Here is a 22,045-nt window from a genome sequence, read left to right on the forward strand (position 1 = left end):
TTTATGAGAAAACATTTCATAACATTAACACAACATATTCGAGGTGGTTTTAAATAGCATATCCGTATTTATTTATTTCTCCAAGTGATGTTTTTGTGTGCACTGAGGAGTCTCAAACAGGCTTTTGTTTAATCATTTTAAGATTGGCTTTAATCAATGTTTGAAAATGAATTCTTCATATTTGATAAATGAACATTTTATTGATGGTATTATTTCCACATATTTCTCTCCATTCTTCTTTCTGCCAACGGTGTCGCAGTTTCTCGTCTCTCCCGTTGTTGTGCTTAGTGCGTACGCATGGGTTAGAGTTTGCGTGGAGGACCGCACATTTTCCCGTCAAGTTAGTATTTTATAAATCACAAACATTGGTAGAAACTGGCGTACGCAATTTTTTGACCGTATATCCCTTTATAAATGAGGCCCCTGGTCTGTGAGAGAAAGACTGACCCAGGCTGAACTCAGTGAATGTTTATTAACACAGGAACCAGAAAACAGATTTACACTCGTTAACTACCAGGTGAAAGAAATCATTTTTGAACAAACAAACCCCGGTGCGACATCCGCTTCAAATACAACACATTGTTTTTAGAAAATAGTGACAAAAAGAGTTAGAGATGCGGTCAAATATTGACCAATTATTTTCATACTGATATAAAAGGTGATAAAAAAGGTAAAAAAAAGACAGCGTATGTACATCGGTATAAAAAGAAGAAAGTGTCTGTTTTTATGAAATGGTTCTTATTTGATTCTAGGCTCCTCGCAGCCGATTGGTTGTCCTGAGGGACAAACTCGCATCTGATTGGTTGGTGGAGGTAGGAGGCGTGGCCTAGGGGGTCTGGTGGTGAGTGACAGCGGCTGAAGCTGTTCTGCGTACGTGTGTGAGGGGTGTGTGTTGTGTGAGGGGTGTGTGTTGTGTGAGGGGTGTGTGTTGTGTGAGGGGTGTGTGTTGTGTGAGGGGTGTGTGTTGTGTGAGGAGTGTGTGTTGTGTGAGGGGTGTGTGTTGTGTGAGGAGTGTGTGTATGAGGGGTGTGTGTTGTGTGAGGAGGAGTGTGCGTGCTCGGTGTGTGTGGGGGCGGGGGCGGAGGGGGAGGCGAGGGACGTTGTGGGCGTCGCCGGGGAATCCAGCGAGGAGGCGGGGCTTGCCTGAGACAGGTGTGTGTGTGTGAGGTGGGACGCCGGCTGTGTGAGGGAGGGGCGGGGGTGTGTGTGTGAGGTGTGTGTGTGAGGTGAGGTGTGTGTGTGTGAGGTGTGTGTGTGAGGTGAGGTGTGTGTGTGAGGCAGATCTCGGGGTCTTTTCAGCTGTTGGGGCGGGTCCTCCTCCAGATCTGAGACACAAAACACAGAAATCATTTTTTATTTTTGTATTCCACACATGGCAGTTATTTTAAAACAAAACTTATACTGGTTGTTTTATTTATTTGTTATAGCGCATGGTGGAAAGGAGCAGGGAGAAGAACATCTTATTTGACCCTTCTTAAAGAAATAGCAAAAGAATGGAATAACCATAAAAAAGTTAAATAAATAGAAATTGGGGAATTTAAAAGTGTATTTTATTTTATTTGAATTGTTACAGAAGCATCGTCGTCTTACCGTCAAACTGAGTTTCACTCTTCGCTCTCTTCCTCTTCTTCTTTTTACCCTAAAACACACACACACATCAGAACGGTGGAAACAGCAGGTAAATCATCTCCGTCAGATAAAGCCTCAACACCCAGAAAAAGACAACACTCAATATTCACAAAAATACATCTGGTGGCTAATGTTGGGCTATAAAGGAACTACAGCACGGTCACATGACTTCACGTCACCACCGCTAAGCTAAAGGTGGCTAATGTTGGGCTTTAAAGGAACTACACCACGGTCACATGACTTCACGTCACCACCGCTAAGCTAAAGGTGGCTAATGTTGGGCTATAAAGGAACTACAGCACGGTCACATGACTTCACGTCACCACCGCTAAGCTAAAGGTGGCTAATGTTGGGCTTTAAAGGAACTACACCACGGTCACATGACTTCACGTCACCACCGCTAAGCTAAAGGTGGCTAATGTTGGGCTATAAAGGAACTACAGCACGGTCACATGACTTCACGTCACCACCGCTAAGCTAAAGGTGGCTAATGTTGGGCTTTAAAGGAACTACACCACGGTCACATGACTTCACGTCACCAACCGCTAAGCTAAAGGTGGCTAATGTTGGGCTATAAAGGAACTACAGCACGGTCACATGACTTCACGTCACCACCGCTAAGCTAAAGGTGGCTAATGTTGGGCTTTAAAGGAACTACACCACGGTCACATGACTTCACGTCACCACCGCTAAGCTAAAGGTGGCTAATGTTGGGCTATAAAGGAACTACAGCACGGTCACATGACTTCACGTCACCACCGCTAAGCTAAAGGTGGCTAATGTTGGGCTTTAAAGAAACTACAGCACGGTCACATGACTTCACGTCACCACCGCTAAGCTAAAGGTGGCTAATGTTGGGCTTTAAAGGAACTACAGCACGGTCACATGACTTCACGTCACCACCGCTAAGCTAAAGGTGGCTAATGTTGGGCTATAAAGGAACTACAGCACGGTCACATGACTTCACCTCACCACCGCTAAGCTAAAGGTGGCTAATGTTGGGCTATAAAGGAACTACAGCACGGTCACATGACTTCACGTCACCACCGCTAAGCTAAAGGTGGCTAATGTTGGGCTATAGAGGAACCTACAGCACGGTCACATGACTTCACGTCACCACCGCTAAGCTAAAGGTGGCTAATGTTGGGCTTTAAAGGAACTACACCACGGTCACATGACTTCACGTCACCACCGCTAAGCTAAAGGTGGCTAATGTTGGGCTATAAAGGAACTACAGCACGGTCACATGACTTCACGTCACCACCGCTAAGCTAAAGGTGGCTAATGTTGGGCTATAAAGGAACTACAGCACGGTCACATGACTTCACGTCACCACCGCTAAGCTAAAGGAGGCTAATGTTGGGCTATAAAGGAACTACAGCACGGTCACATGACTTCACGTCACCACCGCTAAGCTAAAGGTGGCTAATGTTGGGCTATAAAGGAACTACAGCACGGTCACATGACTTCACGTCACCACCGCTAAGCTAAAGGTGGCTAATGTTGGGCTATAAAGGAACTACAGCACGGTCACATGACTTCACCTCACCACCGTTAAGCTAAAGGTGGCTAATGTTGGGCTTTAAAGGAACTACGGCACGGTCACATGACTTCACGTCACCACCGCTAAGCTAAAGGTGGCTAATGTTGGGCTATAAAGGAACTACAGCACGGTCACATTGACTTCACGTCACCACCGCTAAGCTAAAGGTGGCTAATGTTGGGCTATAAAGGAACTACAGCACGGTCACATGACTTCACGTCACCACCGCTAAGCTAAAGGTGGCTAATGTTGGGCTTTAAAAGGAACTACAGCACGGTCACATGATTTCACGTCACCACCGCTAAGCTAAAGGTGGCTAATGTTGGGCTATAAAGGAACTACAGCACGGTCACATGACTTCACCTCACCACCTCTAAGCTAAAGGTGGCTAATGTTGGGCTATAAAGGAACTACAGCACGGTCACATGACTTCACGTCACCACCGCTAAGCTAAAGGTGGCTAATGTTGGGCTATAAAGGAACTACACCACGGTCACATGATTTCACGTCACCACCGCTAAGCTAAAGGTGGCTAATGTTGGGCTATAAAGGAATTACAGCACGGTCACATGATTTCACGTCACCACCGCTAAGCTAAAGGTGGCTAATTTGGGCTATAAAGGAACTACAGCACGGTCACATGACTTCACGTCACCACCGCTAAGCTAAAGGTGGCTAATGTTGGGCTATAAAGGAACTACAGCACGGTCACATGACTTCACGTCACCACCGCTAAGCTAAAGGTGGCTAATGTTGGGCTTTAAAAGGAACTACAGCACGGTCACATGATTTCACGTCACCACGCTAAGCTAAAGGTGGCTAATGTTGGGCTATAAAGGAATACAGCACGGTCACATGATTTCACGTCACCACCGCTAAGCTAAAGGTGGCTAATGTTGGGCTATAAAGGAACTACAGCACGGTCACATGACTTCACGTCACCACCGCTAAGCTAAAGGTGGCTAATGTTGGGCTATAAAGGAACTACAGCACGGTCACATGACTTCACGTCACCACCGCTAAGCTAAAGGAGGCTAATGTTGGGCTATAAAGGAACTACAGCACGGTCACATGACTTCACGTCACCACCGCTAAGCTAAAGGTGGCTAATGTTGGGCTATAAAGGAACTACAGCACGGTCACATGACTTCACGTCACCACCGCTAAGTTAAAGGCGGCTAATGTTGGGCTTTAAAAGGAACTACAGCACGGTCACATGACTTCACGTCACCACCGCTAAGCTAAAGGTGGCTAATGTTGGGCTATAAAGGAACTACAGCACGGTCACATGACTTCACGTCACCACCGCTAAGCTAAAGGAGGCTAATGTTGGGCTATAAAGGAACTACAGCACGGTCACATGACTTCACGTCACCACCGCTAAGCTAAAGGTGGCTAATGTTGGGCTATAAAGGAACTACAGCACGGTCACATGACTTCACGTCACCACCGCTAAGCTAAAGGTGGCTAATGTTTGGGCTATAAAGGAACTACAGCACGGTCACATGACTTCACCTCACCACCGTTAAGCTAAAGGTGGCTAATGTTGGGCTTTAAAGGAACTACGGCACGGTCACATGACTTCACGTCACCACCGCTAAGCTAAAGGTGGCTAATGTTGGGCTATAAAGGAACTACAGCACGGTCACATGACTTCACGTCACCACCGCTAAGCTAAAGGTGGCTAATGTTGGGCTATAAAGGAACTACAGCACGGTCACATGACTTCACGTCACCACCGCTAAGCTAAAGGTGGCTAATGTTGGGCTTTAAAAGGAACTACAGCACGGTCACATGATTTCACGTCACCACCGCTAAGCTAAAGGTGGCTAATGTTGGGCTATAAAGGAACTACAGCACGGTCACATGACTTCACCTCACCACCTCTAAGCTAAAGGTGGCTAATGTTGGGCTATAAAGGAACTACAGCACGGTCACATGACTTCACGTCACCACCGCTAAGCTAAAGGTGGCTAATGTTGGGCTATAAAGGAACTACAGCACGGTCACATGACTTCACCTCACCACCGCTAAGCTAAAGGTGGCTAATGTTGGGCTATAAAGGAACTACAGCACGGTCACATGACTTCACGTCACCACCGCTAAGCTAAAGGTGGCTAATGTTGGGCTATAGAGGAACTACAGCACGGTCACATGACTTCACGTCACCACCGCTAAGCTAAAGGTGGCTAATGTTGGGCTATAGAGGAACTACAGCACGGTCACATGACTTCACGTCACCACCGCTAAGCTAAAGGTGGCTAATGTTGGGCTATAAAGGAACTACACCACGGTCACATGATTTCACGTCACCACCGCTAAGCTAAAGGTGGCTAATGTTGGGCTATAAAGGAATTACAGCACGGTCACATGATTTCACGTCACCACCGCTAAGCTAAAGGTGGCTAATGTTGGGCTATAAAGGAACTACAGCACGGTCACATGACTTCACGTCACCACCGCTAAGCTAAAGGTGGCTAATGTTGGGCTATAAAGGAACTACAGCACGGTCACATGACTTCACGTCACCACCGCTAAGCTAAAGGAGGCTAATGTTGGGCTATAAAGGAACTACAGCTCGGTCACATGACTTCACGTCACCACCGCTAAGCTAAAGGTGGCTAATGTTGGGCTATAAAGGAACTACAGCACGGTCACATGACTTCACGTCTCCACCGCTAAGCTAAAGGTGGCTAATGTTGGGCTATAAAGGAACTACAGCACGGTCACTAGGGATGGGTATCGTTAAGGTTTTAACGGTACTACTACTTTTATCGATACCGCTTATCGGTCCGGTCTTTTAACGGTACTCTTATCGGTTCTTTTGGAGAGAAAAATGAGGTAAACTAACTATATGTTGTATGTCAGGGACTACGGATGGAAATTAGCTCAAAGCTAAAATCCGGCATATTTACACTTGAAGCTAGGGTGACCAGATGTCCCGCTTTGCGCGGGACTGCACAGCATTTTCACGACTTTTGGTGCGTCCCGCAAATTGAGACGATGTCCCGCATATTTCATTTTGATTGGCCAAAACGCTTTTCTGCCATTATGATTATGTTTTAAACGGCATTATGTAAGTTGCGCTGACAGGCGACAGAGGTCCACAGTGTACCCCCCCCCCCCGTTGACAGTTCATGCGTCAACATTACATTTACATGTCCCACATTGTCCCACACAAATATACTCTCTGTCCCACTTGTGGCTTTCTGGCACCTGGTCACCCTACTTGAAGCATTATTTGTCTAAAGTGTTCATTAATGTGCATTGTCCCTATTCAAATAAACGATTAAATGAAAATTAACAAATTGTGAACAAAACTAACATTGCTTTTTATTTAAATGAAATGCATAATATTTCACATCAACAGAAACAACAACGTTTTAACAAATCATATTAAATAATCTGATGACAGAACTGTGAACAGAATGGCTGAAACTTTAACAAACTAAATAACTCAGTTCCCTCTAATCATCAACCCATGTTTGAATCATTGAGTTAGCTCCGTGTGTTGCTGCTAGCATACATAACACCTGACGTGGAAACGTTACTCGTGGATGGGGCTACAGAGCTACTAGAAAGACAGTCGAACCCGGTGCATTTCTCCGTCTGAACGTGGAGCACTTTTGCAAGATGTTTAGACAAATTTCTCGTGTTACCGCCCTGACATGCTAAACTCTTATTGCACTTTAGGCAACGAGCGAGACAGGTAAAGTTTAACCACACCTCGGAGCGCGTTCTCTCCGCCATCTCCTCCGTGTGTGTGTGTTGCTGCATGGAGCAGCTGCGTGTGTGTAAACTGCCCCGCCCCCTCGCAAGCAGGCGGGGGAGAGAGATCTCTCGTCTGGATTGGAGAGATCGAAAATACTAAAAATGACGCATTTTGCAGTCTTTTTGCGTATTAGAAACGGAGTTGGCGACACTAAAACTGCAATATAATGTTTGTGTAGCAATAATACACATGACATATTTTTTAGATGTCTCCAGTACCGATAAAAAGACCGATAACGTCGGAGCTTAACGGTACCACGGTCTTTAATAATTCAGCCCCGGGGCCCGTTTAATACCGGGGCTCGGTACCCATCCCTAACGGTCACATGACTTCACGTCACCACCGCTAAGCTAAAGGTGGCTAATGTTGGGCTATAAAGGAACTACAGCACGGTCACATGACTTCACGTCAGCACCGCTAAGCTAAAGGTGGCTAATGTTGGGCGTGATGACGTTTAGTGTGTGTGTGTGTGTGTGTGTACTCACGTAGTTATCTCTTGCTGACCACCCCGGGTAGAGTTTTGAATGCAGCAGTCTCTCTTTACGAGCAATCTCGTAATATTTTGCCTGCTCCTCTTTGGTCAGTGAATGCCACTGAGGACAGAAACCATCACATCATTATATATCAGATAATATAGAGATTATCAAATCAAAATCAAATCAAGTTTTATTTATAAAGCATATTTAAAAGCGATTTTTGGTCGAGCCAAAGTGCTGTACATGCAATAAAAACACATTACTACAATCACAATAAAAGACAATAAATTACAACAGATATATATATTAAAAAAAACACAAGGAAAAGTCAGGAGTCGTGCTCCGCTCTGACTAGAAGGCCAGAGAGAAGAAGTGTGTTTTTAGTGAAGATTTAAAAACCCCTAGGGTCTTATTATATTGAGGACTATCACTAGTTGCCAGTATATCTGAAATGACTAGATTAGCTACGTTAGCTAGCTAGCTTACAGCAGATCTGCAGTAACATCAGGAGGAGTCATGTGATCACATTGTTCAAATAAGACCATAAAACATTTTAGGTAAGTTTCCACCATTTAGTGTCCCCTGGTCTCCAGCTGTGTGCGTCACTCTTTAGTGTCCCCTGGTCTCCAGCTGTGTGCATCACTCTTTAGTGTCCCCTGGTCTCCAGCTGTGTGCGTCACTCTTTAGTGTCCCCTGGTCTCCCAGCTGTGTGCGTCACTTTTTAGTGTCCCCTGGTCTCCCAGCTGTGTGCGTCACTCTTTAGTGTCCCCTGGTCTCCCAGCTGTGTGCATCACTCTTTAGTGTCCCCTGCTCTCCCAGCTGTGTGCGTCACTCTTTAGTGTCCCCTGGTCTCCCAGCTGTGTGCGTCACTCTTTAGTGTCCCCTGGTCTCCCAGCTGTGTGCATCACTCTTTAGTGTCCCCTGCTCTCCCAGCTGTGTGCGTCACTCTTTAGTGTCCCCTGGTCTCCCAGCTGTGTGCGTCACTCTTTAGTGTCCCCTGGTCTCCGTTTTGTTTGAGCTTCTTCAGCGTTTGGTTTCTGCAGCTTTCAGTAAACGCTGCCATGTCTCCTCAAGCTGCTGAATGTTCTCTAAATGCTGCACGTGTTGTTGCTGGAGATGTTTCTTCATGAGTACACGAACATTTGGGTTTTTATACATCTGACATGTTTCCTCACCCTCTGGCCCAGGATCTGGTTGATGGTGGCGCTCTCCTTCACTTTGCACTGAGCCACCACTTTGGGCCTCTCCTCCCTCATGTACAGCATGAAGGCGTTCAGAGGCTTCTTGATGTGAGGCCTCTTCTCCTCCTCTTTCTCCGGGGGAACGTCAGGAACCGACCTGCTGCAGAAACACAAGTTAATATGATATCACTGCACCCAGAGGGGGGGGGGGGGGGGGGGGGGGGGAGTAGTGGAGTACAAATACTTTGTTGCTGTACTTAAGTACATGTTTCTGGTATCAGTACTTTACTCCACTACTTATTTCTCTGACCACTTTTTACTTTGACTTTTTACATTTTGAACACAAATACCTGTACTTTCTACTTCTTACATGTTGAACACAAATACCTGTACTTTCTACTTCTTACACTTTGAACACAAATACCTGTACTTTCTACTTCTTACATGTTGAACCCAAATACCTGTACTTTCTACTTCTTACACTTTGAACACAAATACCTGTACTTTCTACTTCTTACATGTTGAACCCAAATACCTGTTCTTTCTACTTCTTACATGTTGAACACAAATACCTGTTCTTTCTACTTCTTACATGTTGAACACAAATACCTGTACTTTCTACTTCTTACATGTTGAACCCAAATACCTGTTCTTTCTACTTCTTACATGTTGAACACAAATACCTGTACTTTCTACTTCTTACATGTTGAACACAAATACCTGTACTTTCTACTTCTTACATGTTGAACACAAATACCTGTACTTTCTACTTCTTACATGTTGAACACAAATACCTGTACTTTCTACTTCTTACATGTTGAACCCAAATACCTGTACTTTCTACTTCTTACATGTTGAACACAAATACCTGTACTTTCTACTTCTTACATGTTGAACACAAATACCTGTACTTTCTACTTCTTACATGTTGAACACAAATACCTGTACTTTCTACTTCTTACATTTTGAACACAAATACCTGTACTTTCTACTTCTTACATGTTGAACACAAATACCTGTACTTTCTACTTCTTACATGTTGAACATAAATACCTGTACTTTCTACTTCTTACATGTTGAACACAAATACCTGTACTTTCTACTTCTCACATGTTGAACCCAAATACCTGTACTTTCTACTTCTTACATGTTGAACATAAATACCTGTACTTTCTACTTCTTACATGTTGAACACAAATACCTGTACTTTCTACTTCTTACATGTTGAACACAAATACCTGTACTTTCTACTTCTTACATGTTGAACATAAATACCTGTACTTTCTACTTCTTACATGTTGAACACAAATACCTGTACTTTCTACTTCTTACATGTTGAACCCAAATACCTGTACTTTCTACTTCTTACATGTTGAACACAAATACCTGTACTTTCTACTACTTACATGTTGAACACAAATACCTGTACTTTCTACTTCTTACATGTTGAACCCAAATACCTGTACTTTCTACTTCTTACATGTTGAACCCAAATACCTGTACTTTCTACTTCTTACATGTTGAACTCAAATACCTGTACTTTCTACTTCTTACATGTTGAACACAAATACCTGTACTTTCTACTTCTTACATGTTGAACCCAAATACCTGTACTTTCTACTTCTTACATGTTGAACACAAATACCTGTACTTTCTACTTCTTACATGTTGAACCCAAATACCTGTACTTTCTACTTCTTACATGTTGAACTCAAATACCTGTACTTTCTACTTCTTACATGTTGAACCCAAATACCTGTACTTTCTACTTCTTACATGTTGAATCCAAATACCTGTACTTTATACTTCTTACATGTTGAACCCAAATACCTGTACTTTATACTTCTTACATGTTGAACTCAAATACCTGTACTTTCTACTTCTTACATGTTGAACCCAAATACCTGTACTTTCTACTTCTTACATGTTGAACCCAAATACCTGTACTTTCTACTTCTTACATGTTGAACCCAAATACCTGTACTTTCTACTTCTTACATGTTGAACCCAAATACCTGTACTTTATACTTCTTACATGTTGAACTCAAATACCTGTACTTTCTACTTCTCACATGTTGAACCCAAATACCTGTACTTTATACTTCTTACATGTTGAACTCAAATACCTGTACTTTCTACTTCTTACATGTTGAACCCAAATACCTGTACTTTATACTTCTTACATGTTGAACTCAAATACCTGTACTTTCTACTTCTCACATGTTGAACCCAAATACCTGTACTTTCTACTTCTTACATGTTGAACCCAAATACCTGTACTTTCTACTTCTTACATGTTGAACCCAAATACCTGTACTTTCTACTTCTTACATGTTGAACCCAAATACCTGTACTTTCTACTTCTTACATGTTGAACACAAATACCTGTACTTTCTACTTCTTACATGTTGAACCCAAATACCTGTACTTTCTACTTCTTACATGTTGAACACAAATACCTGTACTTTCTACTTCTTACATGTTGAACCCAAATACCTGTACTTTCTACTTCTCACATTTCCCAAACAGGCTGGTTCCTTTAGTTTGAATGTGTGTTTGGTGGCGTGATCATTATTATTTAGAGTCATTGCGTGCCTATTGATTTGAACACGATCCGTGTATCCATCATTTCCTGGTCTTCTCTAAAGAAGAGGGACCAATGAAAACGTTGTCATGTTGCCGTTGTTCAGCATGGAAACATTCATTAGCTAACAATGACATTATTGTTCTATTAATATAAAGGGAGGTCAGGTACTCTTTAAAACAGCTGCTAGTTATGGGTACTTTTTACTGAAGTACATTTCAAAGCCCTCTTTACTTTGACTTGAGTGAAGAAGTTTAGTCAGTACTTCTACTTTCACCAGAGTACTTTTAAACACCAGTATCTGTACTTCTACTTGAGTAAAGGATGTGTGTACTTCTACTTGAGTAAAGGATGTGTGTACCTCTATGGTTATATGTTTTATATATATATATATATATAATAAGAGTTGTTACCCCTGCTGGCTGCCTCCAGGCTCCTGCTTCACCCCCGTGTGTCTGATGGCTGAATGAGGGATGGACGACTGAGGGGGGACCATGCGTGGAGAGAAGTTTCCGGACACCAGGCTGCACAATTCAATAAAAACAAATCAAAGGTTTGAGGAACTTCCAGTAGAAATGGGCAGGTTTGGTATATTCATAACTCTGCAATATATCTCAGAACTGTCACAGCAGGGGGGTCAAACTCACATTCATCGCGGGCCACATTGGCATTATGGTTGGGGTCGGTTGTAATATAACTATACAAATATACATATATATAAAATAATGTATTATATTACATTACTGCCTCAGAATTGGATTATTATCAGATAGGATAATAACTTAGTAATTAACTTCGTCTGAAAGCAGAAGTCTAGGGCAAATCATTGCAAGTCTCTTCAGTGCATGTCACAAAACAAGATGCATTGTGGGACATGTAGTTTATGGGCAACCTGCTTCTTTAAAGTGGCATTTCACTGTATATTATATTCTTTCAGAGCTCTTGCGGGCCACATGAAATGAAGTGGTGGGCCTGGAGTTTGAGGACCCTTTGTTACAGGATGAGTATTTTGTGAATTGAGTAATACACTTTGATCTTTTTGTAATGCATGCTTCCTCTTTTCTTGCTGTAATGCACATTTCCCCTCTGTGGGACGGATGAAGTTATTCTGATTCTGATGTTACTACAATCACAACACCACAGCTCACACTCACCTGGACATGGAGGCGTTCATGGCCATGGCTGCAGGGGAGAATCCTCCAGCCATGGGGTACATGGTCTGCCCCGGCCTGCAAACACACACATTAAGATGAATGATAGAGACAGAGACCAACTGGAACAAAGTGGATCAAAAACACTGAATGTCCTCTTCCAACATGAGAGTAACATGATAACAAAGGTATCCCAACTGTAGCTGTGAACATGACAGGATGTCTGATTACCTAGAAGAGCATCAGGACTGTTTGAGGCATATGATAGCTATGTGATTAACATGATGATTCAGCCTCTATGGAGATAGACATATGACAAGCATGCTCATTTCTGACGTGGAGCTAATCTGAAGTAAACATTGAATACTGCTTTCTATTCCTCCATCTTGTGACTGTGTAACTCCCTCTCTTGGATATCAGCATGTGAAGGACACTGTTCAGGAACTAGTTGATGCTCTGTATGTGATGACTCCTTCCATTCTGGAGAGGATCACAGATACATGGATCCTGAGATTGAAGCTCAAGCTGGAGACCAGGGAGAGCTTTCTAAAAGTAGGCGAGTTAATAAACAAGAGAGGAGAAGTTACGATGCTAATTTTAAGATAATGGTGAACCACGAAGCAGACAAACAACTGTCGAGCAGCAAAGAAATCTGGTGTTTCTGAGAGTAACGTTAGACGCAGACGAATGAGAAACGTCTGTGAAATTAACAGACTGACGAAAAGACTGATGTTTTATTGCAATCTAGCCTTTTTTGTTTTTGTTATTATTTGAACAGAATGTGTGATGTGTGTTATAATGCGAACGTCTTTTATCAACATGTTTTTAACTTGTACAGAGACTTAAACTTACAGCCAGCCCAGAGGGATCTGAGCCATTCCTCCAGGAGACACGGGGTAGCAGGGCGTCCTCGACATGCCTGAGGACACAAGACGCTCATTAGGAGCTCAATAATACAATGATATTACGTCAAATAATTGGGTGTGAGGTTAAGGAAGCGCCAGCAACGAAAAACCAATGGGTAACAATCGTGGAAGAAATCTTTTTGATGGAAAAACTGACATATAAATTGAGATTTGTAACTGTACAAACTTCAGCAGCATCACATGGATAATCAAAGATAGTATTGACTTACACATTTTATATAAACAAATGACTTATTACACATCCAAAAACAGGTGGGAAGAAGTTTACACTTATTTAACCCCACCCCTTCTCCCAAAAGCTCAATTAACTTTTTTTTTTTCATTTCTATTTGTTCCGTTCATGGTTTGCACAACTTAATGTTTAACAATGATGTACTAGTGATGGGAATTAGGGCTAGTGAAGGGAGCCGGATCTTATGGCTCCGTTCCTTTCCGAGAGCCGTTCAAAAGAGCCGTTCAAAAGAGCCGTTCAAAAGAGCCGTTCAAAAGAGCCGTTCAAAAGAGCCGTTCAAAAGAGCCGTTCAAAAGGGGGCGGGGTTAATAGGTTTATCTGGGAAATAATCACCAGGATAATGATTGACTGTAATGCCAGAAATCTACTTCTACTCACAGAAAATGTATAACTTGCTCCATCTCTCAGCCAGCCAAACTCCTACTCAAGCAGCATGCGATATGCCATCATCTACGGAACATTTGCATTCAGGAAAGCAGGTTCCCGTAAAGGCGAGTGGATTTATAACCAACGATAAAAAGAGAACGGCTCTCACCAAGTACGACTCGGTTCCCTTCGTTCGTACCAAAGAACCGTTCAAAAGAATCGGATCGTTCGTGAACGTCACATCACAATTATGTACAGAACATGTCTCTGTAAACACACCGTACCCGAAAAGGAGCAGGGAGAGGAAAATTATCTGATATGAACTGCCCCTTTCTCAACAAAAATATATATATATAAATAAATAAATAGTCTGTCCTTCATATTTTCTCATTCACAGCCAATCATTACAGTCTCGTAGGAAACACAAAAAATACGTAGTTCCAAAATGTCTAAATGTATGTCTACATACAATATACATTTACAATTATAAATAGATGATATCATTATTACTAATATATATATTATTCAATCAGAAGCTAAATAATAAAATGATATTAATGAATGTGGTGTAGTGATAAACCGTATTTAATTGTGTCTTAATTTACATTATTTAATTTCATATTCTGTTCTTGCACATTTCATATTCTACTGACATGTATAGAGACGTATTGCACTATTTATTTTGTTGTATTTTTGTATTTTATTATATGTTGCATCGTTGGAGGAGCTCAGGTCAGAAGAATGTCCTTCTGACCTGAAGCTGCTGAGCATCTGATGAGAAACCCTTTGGATCTGAATTGAGACTCACCCAGGAGGTAAATAATGAAATGATGCGACTGAGACTGACCTGCGTCGGGGGAGAACCCGGGGGAGGCTCTCTGGGGGGAGAAGGCCTCGGGGCTGTATGACAGCAGGGGGTGCAGGTGAGTCATGTGGGGGTGCTGCACCGGCACGTTGTTCGACTGAAAACACACAACAAATACTGAGGTCAGAAATCTGAGGATTTTATACGTTTTTTTACTTTTTCTGAAGAAATCTGAAAGAAACAAAAAGAAAAACGAAACATAAAATCTATTTATTTTTACGACAAATTCTGAAATCTGAGAATTTTATAGGTTTCTCGTTTTTTCCTGCAAAACGTTTTTTGGTCCTGAAAAACAAAAAAATTGAAAAGAATCTGAAAAAACATAAAAATGAATTAGAAATAAAGATTTGGAAAATGACATAAAAATGAATTTTTTCACGAAATGTCTTTTTTCTAAGAATTCTGGAAAAAAATGTTTAAGGAAAACTATTTTTTACGAAAAATAAAATCACCCGAAATCTAAGAATGTAAGATTTAGTATGATTTTCCCCAAAAAAATAATGAAATGAGATTCTGAGATTTAAGTCAGAATAAGAAAATTCTGATTTAAAAAACAAATATTTTGAAACATGGAAAACTCAGAAGAATACATCTTTCAGAAAGAAAATACAATTCTGAGATTTTCCGACTTTATTCTGAAAAATAAAATGAGATTCTGAGAATTTTATATTTGTCATTTTTATGATTGTTTTTTTTTCCCTAGAAAAACGTATTTGTCCTGAAAAGGTTTTTCTGAAAAAACATTAACAAAAATTCTGAATTTATTTTGAAGAAAACCTTGAAAAAAACTAAGAAATCGGGAATTAAAAAAATCCAATCTGAAAAAGAAAGTCTCTGAATTCTTGAGGATTTTGAAAACATGCTACGAGTTTTAAATTAAGATATTTTTCTTACGAGGATTCTGAATATTGTTTTGGAGGAAACATTTATTTTTTCCAGAAATAAATAATAATTTAGAATTTCAGATTTTTATTTTCAGATCATCTTTAATCATTAAAGATGATTAATTGTTGAAGGGAACAGCAGCGCGTTTCATTTAAAATAAATGGCTGTTTTATGAGAGCGTCTTCTGGAGGTTATTTCTTAAAGGAAGAAAAGATGTTCCAGGAAGGGTTCAGAGGAAACTGACTGGAGGTTCATTTGTTCTTTAAAGGAGAGATTATCGGACCAATCAGAAGGAGAAGATTCCAGATACTCAACCGGACTTCTGGTTTATTATTATTGATCTTTTAAACACGAAAAACACCTTTTAGCAGGTACACAATAAACATGGTTTGTTTCTTTAGTAGGATAGTACGATATTTCACGTGTCTCTCTCTGTGTGTGTGTGTGTGTGTGTGTGTGTGTCTCTGTGTGTGTGTGTGTGTGTCTCTGTGTGTGTGTGTGTGTGTGTGTGTGTGTGTGTCTCTGTGTGTGTGTGTGTGTTCCTGTGTGTGTGTGTTCATGTGTGTTCGTGTGTTCTCGTGTGTTCATCCGTGTGTGTGTGTGTTCCTGTGTGTGTGTGTTCATGTGTGTGTGTGTGTGTGTGTGTGTGTGTGTTCCTGTGTGTGTGTGTGTCTCTGTGTGTGTGTGTGTGTGTGTTCCTGTGTGTGTGTGTGTGTGTCTCTGTGTGTGTGTGTGTGTGTCTCTGTGTGTGTGTGTGTGTTCCTGTGTGTGTGTGTTCATGTGTGTTCGTGTGTTCTCGTGTGTTCATCCGTGTGTGTGTGTGTTCCTGTGTGTGTGTGTTCATGTGTGTGTGTGTGTGTGTGTGCGTGTGTTCCTGTGTGTGTGTGTGTCTCTGTGTGTGTGTGTGTGTGTTCCTGTGTGTGTGTGTGTGTGTGTGTTCCTGTGTGTGTGTGTGTCTCTGTGTGTGTGTGTTCATGTGTGTTCGTGTGTTCTCGTGTGTTCATCCGTGTGTGTGTTCCTGTGTGTGTGTGTGTGTGTGTGTGTGTGTTCCTGTGTGTGTGTGTGTGTGTGTGTGTGTGTGTGTTCCTGTGTGTTCCTGTGTGTGTGTTACCAGGTGGTTGGGGGTAGCAGAGTCTCTCATGGATCTACCTGGGACGTCCAGCAGAGGCCACTGAAAGGGAAGGTACTGTGGAGGAGAGAGGGAGAATTAACACACATTATAAACCCAAGAGTAATTGATCAGACATATTGTGGTATTTTATTCTCTCCATATCACGTAGTGTGTGTGTGTGGTGTGTGTGTGTGTGTGTGTGTGTGTGTGTGTGTGTGTGTGTGTGTGTGTGTGTGGTTTGTGGTCTTCTGTAAGACAAAGAACAGAATCCAAAGAGTTTTCCTTCGCCCCATCCCCCCCAATCCTCACACACCCCACTGTTGACCAAGCAGTCTGAAACTAGGAGACCCCCCAACACACACACACACACTCCTGTCTGCTCCTCACTGACAGGAAGTGACGAGTATATTGTTACTAATTGTTATCCTTTTAGACTCTAATATATTTTATATATTCTTTTTTTACACCAAGTCAGAAATCATTATGAATGTTTCTATATTGTAATCGAACTGAGGGCATTCAAAACAACCACAAAGAAGAAGAAGCTGCATGTTCACCCTGACACACACACACACACACACACACCCCCACACACACACACACCCCCACACACACACACACCCCCCCACACACACCCCCCCACACACACACACACACACACACACACACACACACACACACACACACACACACACACACACACACACACACACACACACACACACACACACACACACACACACACACACACACACACACACACACACACACACACACACACACACACACACACACACACACACACACACACACACACACACACACACACAATCCCGTCCCCCACTCTGAGCATTAACTGGATCCAGCTGTTGGAAATACCAGGGAAATCAATGCACACACACACACACATTCTCACACACTCTCTCTCTCTCTCTCTCACACACACCCTAACTCCTGCTGCACAATCAGTCTCTGGGAAGCATAAGATCAGTGTGTGACCAGAGGGGGAAGTTATTAGGCTTACTGCTGTTTATGAAGCACTGCAGAGCGCACACACACACACACAGTAACACACACACACACATAGTTACACACACACACACACACACAGTAACACACACACACACATAGTTACACACACACTCACTAAGCTCATGTGAAAGACAAAGAGTTGAGGATGGCTCCAGCGCAGACCCCATGAAGACGTGTGACCAACAGAGACTCAAACTGAAGACGTGTGACCAACAGAGACTCAAACTGAAGACGTGTGACCAACAGAGACTCAAACTGAAGACGTGTGACCAACAGAGACTCAAACTGAAGCTGTTAGAGAAGCAGCACTCTGTGTTTCCTGTTTGAGAGTTTCTAGACTTTCCGCTCACGTTTAAACACGTGGAATAATTACAACGTGTTTATTTAGCGTGTTTGCGTTTCTGCAGAATGTCGTCTCAGACGGGTCGTTGCTCTCGGTATTTTAAGACTCTGGAGACAATCACACACACACACACACTGCAGCTCAGGTGTGACAGGTGTGTGTAGGGGTGTGTGTAGGTGTGTGTGTAGGTGTGTGTGTGTGTGTTTAATTCTTCGTGGCTCAAACTTGTAAAAGACGTAGCGGCATCTAATTTCATCGAGTCAACGCCGATCAGACGGCGTACTAAAGGTTTCAATCCAAAAAAGATTTCTAAATACTGCTTTAATAATATCTAAGTGTTTTGTGAATTACTTAAGAAGTTAAGTTTTTCTATATCTTCTTCCTCTTCCTCCTCCTCCTCCTCCTCCTCCTCCTCCTGTAAACACACCTCCGACTGAAGAGTAAACAAAGTCTCCATTGTGTGCAGAGAAATGTGAGGGAGGAAGAGAAACGTCTCGAGGCCACAATCACTCACATGGAAGTGTGTGTGTGTGTGTGTGTGTGTGTGTAGAAACATTTCCAAAAAACAATTCAAATGAAACACACACACTACACACACACACACACACACGCTCATAAAAAAGGAAACGTTCCTGCAGAATGATGAGATGTAGCTTGAGGCTGTGTGTGTGTGTGTGTGTGTGTGTGTGTGTGTGTGTGTGTGTGTGTGTGTGTGTGTGTGTGTGATCATATGTAACAACCCCCCTGCATTAGCACCCAGAGTTCCCGTTAGCCGGTAATTACCGGACAATGACCGGTAAAATATGCTGAAGTCCGGCAAATCTAAATCTCTCCGGTCAAAATGTCCGGTCAAAATAATTTTCCCTTAGCGCAATACCGCATCAGTTGCGCCACTTATGTGACAGACAAGAATAGTATGTGACAGACAAAAGAGTATGTGACAGACAAAAATTGTCAATTCTAATGTCTAACACTTAATGTGGAGAAAGAGATGTCCTGTATGGGTTGATTGTGCGTTGATCTGTTGGTAATGCCTCGGGGTTCCGGTGGGCATGTAAACAAATGCATAATGCTGCGCTATACTTTGTGGCCTCATCCGGTTGCATAGCGACGCTTATTGTTTAGGTGTCTTTTAACAAGCAGGTAGTCATATCATTAGCTAGAACTAGCTAGATCTGATCGATATGGACATAAATGCGAGTAAAGTCTAATCTGACAGGAGAGAGAGATCGGCTGCTGCTGACGAGTCGACACGCAGCTCTGCATGATCCCCTGCAGCGGCGAGCAGAGCAAAACACACTTCAGGTTAGAAAATCACACGTAGCTATTTTAATTACCTCTCAAACTACCTAAACTAGTTATAGATATGTTTAGTTTTACTGTCGGGTCACTCATTACTGGATCCGCGAGCTGCATGATACTGACGGGCTGTCAGGAGAAGGAGAGAGCGCTCCGTTTATTATTCCCGCGTTTTTGTAAATTACTGTACACTTTTGAATAATGTAGTTAATCTACTATAATTAGTTTGTTTAATGTCGAATCATATCAATTTGTTTTAAAGCTCAATAAATAACAAAGAAGACCTTTAACCGGCACTTATCTAATTTTGTCCGGAAGATTTCAACTTTAACGGACATGTTGACCGGCAAAAAAATATTCTAACGGGAACTCTGTTAGCACCATTCAGACACTGCTAATGACAACAATAGCTCCCTAACAGGAGGAGGGGGGGGCGTTACAGAGGAATGCAGGTAGGTGTGTGTAGGTGTGTGTGTGTGTGTGTGTGTGTGTGTGTGTGTGTTTAGCCAGTATGAGCGTCTGGGCTAAACACACACACAGGACACACTCTCAAAACAAATCAGAGCGCAGGAAACATCACAACTTAACTTCCACTGATTCCTCAAATATATTTTAGATTTATAAACATGATGTCATTCTACATATTAAAAATGAAATAATACTATATTAATAATAATGCTGTGTCTTGCTCCTGATTGCATGACGTCTATATGTTTTATTCCAAATCAAATCATTGTTACCTCCATATAAAGACCCCTGACGGTAACCCCCTCTAACGCCCGGAGGTTTTTCTTAAATCTCCTCCACGCTAATATTTCTCTTAAATAAATTCCTCCGTGTGACGAGGCCGTCTTTAAAGTCCTGAGTGTTACTGCATAATCCAGCTAATCTGCAGCTGCTGCACCGAGTCCAGGCCTGTCTCTCACACACACACACACACTTTATCACAACACACACACCAGCTTCCAGAGGCCTGCACTACGAAGCAGGATTTTCTCTTAGCGAGCTAACTTCAGGGAGAACTCTGGGTTTCCGGTCCTACGACGCTGGTTCTCTTTTTAGCGGGCTAGATCTCCATGGTAACTGATGCTGAGCGGCAAGCCTGCTCCGGAGCAGGTTAGGTTGCAGGCTAATGGCGCATTTCCACTACTCGGCCCCGCTCGGTATGGCTGGGCCTCGTTAGGACTGGCTCACTTTATGGCGCATTTCCATTACAGTTTAGGAACTGGGGTAGTATCTATAGTAACGCAGTGTAGGCGGAGCCGTGACGTGATCTTCAATGAGAACCCCAGAAAAACAACACAGCCGTTAGCTGTTAGCACTCAGAGCTCACAGCTCCTCATATCTGTTCAGAAACTCGACAGAAGTGAAACAAGTACAAACCACAGACTGCCTGTGTCATGGTGAATACAGTCGCTGCTTTATTTATGTCTGTATAGGCCGTTGTTGTGAGTGTGGACGGTCGGAGCATATACTGCGTTAGCTTAGCTAATCTCCATTTAGACAACGCGCATTTTAAAAGGTGTTTCTCCTGCCGTCTGTCTGCAGACTTGACAAAGCATTAATTCATGGTTTTTACTAACCGGTATCAGTATGTTGTTACTTCATCATTTAGAAACGTGTATTACAATTAAATCACGGTCAAATATGTCCATCTTGTTGTAGTTGTAGCCCCCTTGCCAGCGATTCTCTCTCTAGTTTAGCATACTCAGCCCGACTCAGCCTCGTTGTCTCTGGCCCTAGACCCACGATTTTATGAGGCCAGAAAAACTGTGAATTAGGACCCGCTAGCCGGTACTAGGCCAAGTGGAAACGCAACCAAAGACGGGCCGCTGACGTCACAGCCCTCTTAAACCGGGCTGCGCGCTGTAGTGGAAACGCGCCATAGGAGATCAACTCAGTGAAAGCACCGCCTGCTGACCAATCAGAGCTCTTAAAGTTTAAAGCGATCAATTCATATTACAGGATAGAGGAAATACAAAAAAACTGCCGTTGCAGGAAAGACGGCCGGCAAAAATCACCTGACTGTGTGAACGTGAACATTAATAGAATATCCCCTCCCATCTTCAGAGCAATCTGACTATTATAACATTAGCGTTAAGAAAGCTTACTTAAATATCTGCCACAACATAAGTAACCGGATCAGAGTAACATTAAGTACAGTCCGCGGCACTGTGAGTGCAGACGTCGATGTGTCCCATTATCATTCATATCATATCACATCATAATGTATCATATATTTCCTTATCTGAGTCAGCTGAGCCGTATCTGGCCGTGCAACACTCACAGTGTCACATACTGGATGCAGAAGTATTATTTTAAGCAACACATTAAGTTGACGAAACAACAAGCGCCGTAGGACCGCTTAGCGAGAGCGCGTTTGTTTTGGGTTAGGTAAGCCGGGTAACTCAAACATATCCAGGGTCTGTTGAACTGGCTTCGTAGTGCTGAGGCCTCTGGAGTCGGCCGTCTCCAAGTCTCTTTATGGAGGGCGGCACGATGTGGAAGGATGTCAGAAAGAAGCAGTTTGTAGCCTAAAATCTGCTTTTCTGATTTATTTCATATCAAAGTCAATATATTTGCACTAACACTGAAATGAGGATGATACCTTCCCCTCTTGTCTTTCCAGTTTCATTGTGAGCCATTACGT

At 42.6% G+C, this 22,045-nt stretch overlaps 1 protein-coding gene across 2 annotated transcripts in view; it reads right to left on the reverse strand.

The window, feature by feature from the left end:
* Positions 1-453: 453 nt before the first annotated feature.
* The window catches only part of LOC117482633 (transcription factor 7-like 1-A), a 34,415-nt gene continuing 12,823 nt past the window's right edge, over positions 454-22,045 (reverse strand). The window contains exons 4-12 of one of the 2 annotated variants that reach the window (XM_034130790.1): positions 16,722-16,796; positions 14,708-14,822; positions 13,189-13,255; positions 12,340-12,414; positions 11,599-11,709; positions 8,596-8,758; positions 7,430-7,537; positions 1,591-1,639; positions 454-1,325 (exon numbers count right to left, since the gene is read on the reverse strand). In XM_034130790.1, coding sequence (XP_033986681.1) covers positions 739-1,325; positions 1,591-1,639; positions 7,430-7,537; positions 8,596-8,758; positions 11,599-11,709; positions 12,340-12,414; positions 13,189-13,255; positions 14,708-14,822; positions 16,722-16,796 — 1,350 coding nt within the window. In that variant the 3' untranslated portion in view covers positions 454-738. Of the gene's footprint in view, positions 1,326-1,590; positions 1,640-7,429; positions 7,538-8,595; positions 8,762-11,598; positions 11,710-12,339; positions 12,415-13,188; positions 13,256-14,707; positions 14,823-16,721; positions 16,797-22,045 lie in introns of both variants that reach the window. The other variant, XM_034130789.1, reaches the window with a different exon arrangement.

Source organism: Trematomus bernacchii, unplaced genomic scaffold (assembly GCF_902827165.1).
Source record: "Trematomus bernacchii unplaced genomic scaffold, fTreBer1.1, whole genome shotgun sequence".
NCBI lineage: Eukaryota > Metazoa > Chordata > Actinopteri > Perciformes > Nototheniidae > Trematomus > Trematomus bernacchii.